This window comes from Dendropsophus ebraccatus, chromosome 3 (genome assembly GCF_027789765.1).
Source record: "Dendropsophus ebraccatus isolate aDenEbr1 chromosome 3, aDenEbr1.pat, whole genome shotgun sequence".
In the NCBI taxonomy this organism is placed as follows: Eukaryota; Metazoa; Chordata; class Amphibia; order Anura; family Hylidae; genus Dendropsophus; species Dendropsophus ebraccatus.
Window position 1 is genome coordinate 25383362 of NC_091456.1, and position 6157 is coordinate 25389518.

The 6157-nt window shown below is 47.1% G+C and overlaps 1 protein-coding gene across 1 annotated transcript in view; it reads right to left on the minus strand.

Moving 5' to 3' along the window:
* The window catches only part of LIMK2 (LIM domain kinase 2), a 32460-nt gene extending 26558 nt beyond the window's left edge, over nt 1-5902 (minus strand). Inside the window, exon 1 of the mRNA XM_069964070.1 lies at nt 5767-5902. Coding sequence (XP_069820171.1) covers nt 5767-5836 — 70 coding nt within the window. The 5' untranslated portion in view covers nt 5837-5902. The remainder of the gene's footprint in view (nt 1-5766) is intronic.
* Nucleotides 5903-6157: the final 255 nt, after the last annotated feature.

Sequence of the window (6157 nt, forward strand, 5' to 3'; positions counted from 1 at the left end):
TCATTGCTATGGGGTGGGGCAGTGCTCCTAATGATCTTACTGGACGGAGGAGCAAAGACTAAAGGGGGAGATTTATCAAACATGGAGTAAAGTGAAACTGGCTCATTTGCCCCTAGCAACCAATCAGATTCCACCGTTTTTTCCTCACAGACTCTTTGGAAAATGAAAGGTGGAATCTGATTGGTTGCTAGGGGCAACTGAGCCAGTTTCACTTTACTCCATGTTTGATAAATCTCCCCCTAAGTGCACAGGAATGGCGCAGAGGATGAAGGTAAGAGACATATCTTCATCCTCGGCTTCTCCTGGCCAATAGGGACATGTCAGCAGGTAAGATTCGTCTAACCTGATGATAGTTCCTCTTTAAAGTGAACCTGTCACCGGGGACGCGGGCAAAGAGCCCGCCCGCCCGACCCCCCCGGTGCAGCCCCCGGGTACTTACCCTTTCCAACGAGTCCCGTTCCTGGAGCCGGTCCCGGGACGAATATATCAGCGCCCGAAGCCGTGTGTGCACGCCGATGAGATGAGTCCGACGCCCATAGAGAATGAATGGAGCCGTCATTCTCCGTCATACTTCAGCCATACAAAGTACCTTCTTTAATAACAGTTTCACACAAGCAAAATATACATGCAGAACCCGGCACAGCTGCCTATCATTCATTGTGCTGACTGGCAGGGGTCAGATCTCCAGTATCAAACATTGACAACCTATATGCTGCGTTTACACGGAACGATTATCGTTCGGATTTTCGCAATAACAATCGCATTTAATCGATAATCGGCTCGTGTAAACACAGCGAACGATCAAGCGACGAGCGAGAAATCTTTAATTGTGATCTTTCAACATGTTCTCAAATAGTCATTGGTCGATCGTTAAAAAAAAAAAAAAAAAAAAAAAAAATCGCAAATCGCTTCGTGTAAGCAGTCTTTCAACGATTCATCCTAGGCGAAAGATGGGCTTAAGCCATCTTAAAAACTATCGCAATAACGATTTTTCTAACGATTTATCCGTCTAAATGCTGATCGTTCTAAAAACCAAATCGTTGCTTCAAAATCGTTAAACGATGGATTGGGCGAATTATAACCTATTAAAATTATTATGCTCCGTGTAAACCTAGCATTACCAAGAAAAATGTAAAAAATAAATAAATAAAAAAAATTCTGTAATAGAATTAGGATCCATCTAATTACAGTATGAGCCATGAAATCTCCTCATGTGAATGAAGCCTTAGGACATGGCTTATTATATAACGTTGTGCTAGACTGTCATGTACTGACATTTCTCCTGAATAGCATCTGACATGCCAGGATATAATTGCCCCCTGCAGCATATGTTACTGTCATCCCTGGAATACTGCCCAGTTACACGACTTCGGTCGCTTTACAAGTCTTGCACATGTTTAAGTGAAGTTCCACGTGGTTTCCTTGTAAGTCGCTCACGTGTGCTGGTTACGCAAAACAGCTTTACATCCCTGTGGGATCTGCTAGGACTGATATCTTTACCAGCTGTTCCTACTGTACAGAGAAGGAAGATGTTCAGTGTAAAGGCCATGTGTGTCATGTGACAAGAGGGGTGCAGAAGTCTGACATAAGTATAAAAGTTAAAGGGGTACTCTGGCCAAAATAATCTTTCAAATCAACTGGTGTCAGGAAGTTATAAAGATTTGTAATTTACTTCTATTTCTCAAGTCTTCCAGTACTTATCAGCTGTTGTATGTCCTGCAGGAAGTGATGTTTTCTTTCCAGTCTGACACAGTGCTCTCTGCTGCCACCTCTGTCCGTGTCATGAATTATTCAGAGCAGTAACAAATCCCCATAGAAAAACCTTCCTGTCTTGGGCAGAGGAAGTGGTGGTGGGCTGAGCTACTGCTATGCACAGGACTGTGTGAATCCAAGCTGATCATGACTACCTACTCCAGAGGGTCCACCCTGTCAACACTCCCTCTTTTCACTGACCGGGAAGTTCTCCCAGCTGTCCCTCGCTTGTCATCATCATCATGTTACTTAGACCAGGGCTGCTTTTGTGATGTAACCTGTACATTGCTGTAATCCCCTCTATCCCTTGTTTATGTCTCTTACTGCTTACATCAGGGCAGCTTATACGGTTAAGCCCTTGTTTTGCTGTGAAGCTGTTAATGTTAACTTTTATGCTTACATAGCTAGCACCTTGCAAAGCCAGTGCATCAATAACCAATACATCCCCCGGCTCAGTTTCAGTCTGTTAGGTTCAGTTCACTTTCTCCAGCACTATGTAATGGCATGAAAGAGAAGAATAGATGCTGTCCTGTGATTGGCCAGAAACATAAGAGAAAGGAAGTCCAGGTGTGTGTGCTGCTGGCAAACAGCCTGCCTCTCATCCTGCCCCCTGAAATGGAGCGAACAACAGATATGAAGGGAGCTCAGTGGCTCAATAACAGCAGTAAGAGCCCTAAAATCTTCATCTCCTCTACTAGAAGATTTCAAGTGTCACTGTCATTTTTTTAAAATTAATTTATTTATTTATTTGCAAAATCAATAGTACAGGCGATTTTAAGAAACTTTGTAATTGGGTTTATTAGGCAAATATGCCATTATCTGCATTCAAAAAGACTTTTTAAATAATTTTGAAAGTACAGGTATGTTTTAAGGGTCGGGGGGTGTGGTCTAAAAATACCAGGCAATCGCTTGTCTTCTCTACTAGAGACTAATGTAAAGAGCACAGAGAGAAGGCAGCACTGTACGCCAATCTCTCTCCTCTCTGTCTTCTTTGTTCTACATACTTAGTTGGCTGCAGTGTCTCCTCTATTCTTATAGCTGCACCATCGCTCTCTCAGGACACAGCAGGTGAGGCTGGCGGTATCGCATGTGCTGCATGGAGAGATGGCCCAGCAGGTTTATGGAGCGCAGGGTAGATGTCAGGAAGTGCAGCCAAAAGAGAAGCTGGTGCCAGAGGGGTGTATAGATGTAGAGGCCATGCTAAACTCTCGGCTATAGTCTATTCTCTTCCTCCTCTGAAGGCCTAGTGCACTATGCGGACCGCACTATGAGGCAATGTTCACACAATGTATATTTTCGTAAAAGTACGGCCGTTGTTGCCGATTGCAACAACGGTCGTGATTAATACAAAAATATACGTTACGTTGCAGTCTATTGAATCCCGCCCGGAGCGTATACACATAGTATACACTGCGGCTGGAATCTCTAGCGGCACCGCAAAAACCTGAAATGTCGGTTTTCTGCGGCCGCTATTTATTGAATAGTAGCCGCGGAAAACCTGTCAGTGCACACAATGAAGCGCACGGCTCCGGCCGCACGCTCCACTGTGTGCAGTGGGGAGTTCTGATGCGGGCGTACACTGATGCGCTCGCATCAGAACTCAGCAGCGCTAAAGATCATCCGGCCAGGACTGCAGTACCGGCCGGGATGATCTTATCTGACACTGCCCCTTCCGTGAGAACAATGAGATAGCATGCTTTTTTTTTTTTTTTTTTTGCGGCACAGATCGTGGCCCCTGTGAATAGGGCCATTGAAATATATTGGTCCTATGTTCTGTCTGCAACTGCAGACAGAACGATGGACGTGTGAACAAGGTTATTACACAGGCCGATGAAGGCCCGATAACTGTAAAGGAGCTAGTTTACTGGGCCTATTACACGGCCCGATAATCATTTAACAAAGGCTGCAGGGCTGCATATCATTACAGATGTCCTTGCAGCAATTGCTTAACTTTATACATTACTTGTCCAGGCTGCAGGGCTCCTCTTGTGGTCTTCTTCTCCCCAGGTCGCGCACACTACAGCTTCAGAGCGGCCTGTCTCAGCTGACAGGCCACTCAGCCAATCACTGGCCGCAGCGGACCTGGCCAGTGATTGGCTGAGCAGCCTGTCAGCTGAGACAGGCTGCTCTGAAGCTGGAGCGCGCAGGATCAGGGGAGAAGACCACAAGAAGAGCCCTGCATCCTGAATAGGTAATGTATAACGTCAGGCGCCCGACAATTATAGGTTCAAACCTATATCAACGATCAGTCGATGATCTTTGTCATCGGCTGATCTATGTATTTATAACACAGAGCGATAATCGGCTGATTATAGTTCCGTGTGATAGTACCCTTAGACGTCCACTGCAAACACAGAGGCCAAAAGAGGGTCCTCCTGGTGTCTGATGCATTGGCATGCCTTCTATTCACTGTATAGGAAAACACAGTAGACAGCACATGCAACAGGAAAAAAAAAACCTAAACAAAAAAATGCATACCATATTTGCCTTATGCCCAATGACTAATGTATGGCAAGTCACGGAATTCTATCTACAGAATAAACACAGTGTGAACAAAGCCACAGACTGAACTCATAGGGTAGGGCTGGGCGATATGGCCAAAAACCATTTTGTTCTTAAAAACATTTTTTTAAATATTTTTTGCTAAATAAGCAGAAAAGTTTCCTCGCAGCGTCAGATACTATTTTAATGACGTTTGAGACAACAACTGTATTGCTTCCCAGTTTAACAGTGCTCCCCTTGTGACTAGGGCAGACTGGGGGTGACTGAGGGGGGAGCTGGAGGTGACTGAGGGGAGCTGGGGGTGACCGAGGAGAGCTGGGGGTGACCGAGGAGAGCTGGGGGTGACCGAGGAGAGCTGGGGGTGACCGAGGAGAGCTGGGGGTGACCGAGGAGAGCTGGGGGTGACCGAGGAGAGCTGGGGGTGACCGAGGAGAGCTGGGGGTGACCGAGGAGAGCTGAGGCAGCTGGGGGTGACCGAGGGGGGCTGGGGCAGCTGGGGGTGACCGAAGAGGCAGTTGAGGGTGACTGAGGGGGACTGAAGTACACGCCACCTACCCCGCTGGACCCGCACCGCCCCTCTTTGGACTGCCCGTCCGCCACTGTACCGCGCTGTGAATTTACAATTTTCACAAAAAAAATCTAATCGATTCTAACATTCTGGGCAAATTAATCGAATTAATTCGATTAATCGCCCAGCCCTACGTAGGGGTAACGTATCATAGCTTGTACAGGGCCATATTATGACCATGAGCAGTAATTTCATAACATAAAAGTCATCTAAAGCCAGCACTGCATCCTATACAAATCACAAGCACAAAAAAAAAAACTATAGCCTGCCTATCTTTTGGCCGACCTGATGTGACTCAGGAATGTACCAGCAGGTGGCGCTGACACCACATATTTCTAACATCAAGATTTTCACTTTGTTCCTGAAAACTAGGATGTTGAGGCGATAGTGAGGATGAAACGCTACACTGCGCCATAACACGGCACGCACCCTTACACCAAAAATAAACTCACCCAAAAACTGTCCCCATACAACTAAACACGGGCAAATAATCTCCCTATACTATCAGGATTAAAAGTATCATAGAGAACAGACAGATACTCCACTAATATCGGATTTCAAGGGCTCCTCTACTAAATAAGGGAAGCTGATGGGCATAGACCTTCCCCTGTCACTATTATTATAGACTCACACTGCTTCTCATCCTCTAAGACAGGAGTAGGGAACCTTGGCTCTCCAACTATTGCAAAACTACAACTCCCATCATGCCTGGACAGCCTTCGGCTGTCCAGGCATGATGGGAGTTGTAGTTTTGCAACAGCTGGGCCCCTTACCCCTTGCTCTAATGGCTGATAACAGGGAGCAATAGTCTGCATGCTAATGCACAGCAGTGTAGATGAGGATAACACATAAGTATAAGGCTGACACCAACAATAATAGTGTAAAAGTACAGGACCCCATCCCGCAGCCATAGCCCTGTGTGTGTCACCTCCTCCCACACCTACCGAGCACTCCGGTCTCCTCCGGCCGCTCCCGCCTCATACACACACCGTCGATGACATCATCCGGTGACATCACAGTATGGATACCGGTAAGGCTCAATCCTGTACCTGTTTCCCTCAGACACCTCCTGTGAGTGTAAGCAGTGAGTGTAAGCCCCGCCCCCCTGTGATCACTCCCCGGCAGGCCCCGCCCATGGGCGGGGCTGCTCTGGCCGGTCCCTCAGTTCCTTCCTCAGGCGGCACAGACGTGTCCGCACCTGTGTGGAGCGCTGAGGCCACTGTCTCCTATAAGAACAGGGCACATATAGGTCAGCTATGTTTGTAAGCCGAGCCGGGACATTCCCTCGCCCTATTACCTGCCGCGTCATTAACGCGCGCTGGGTGCCTCAGGCTG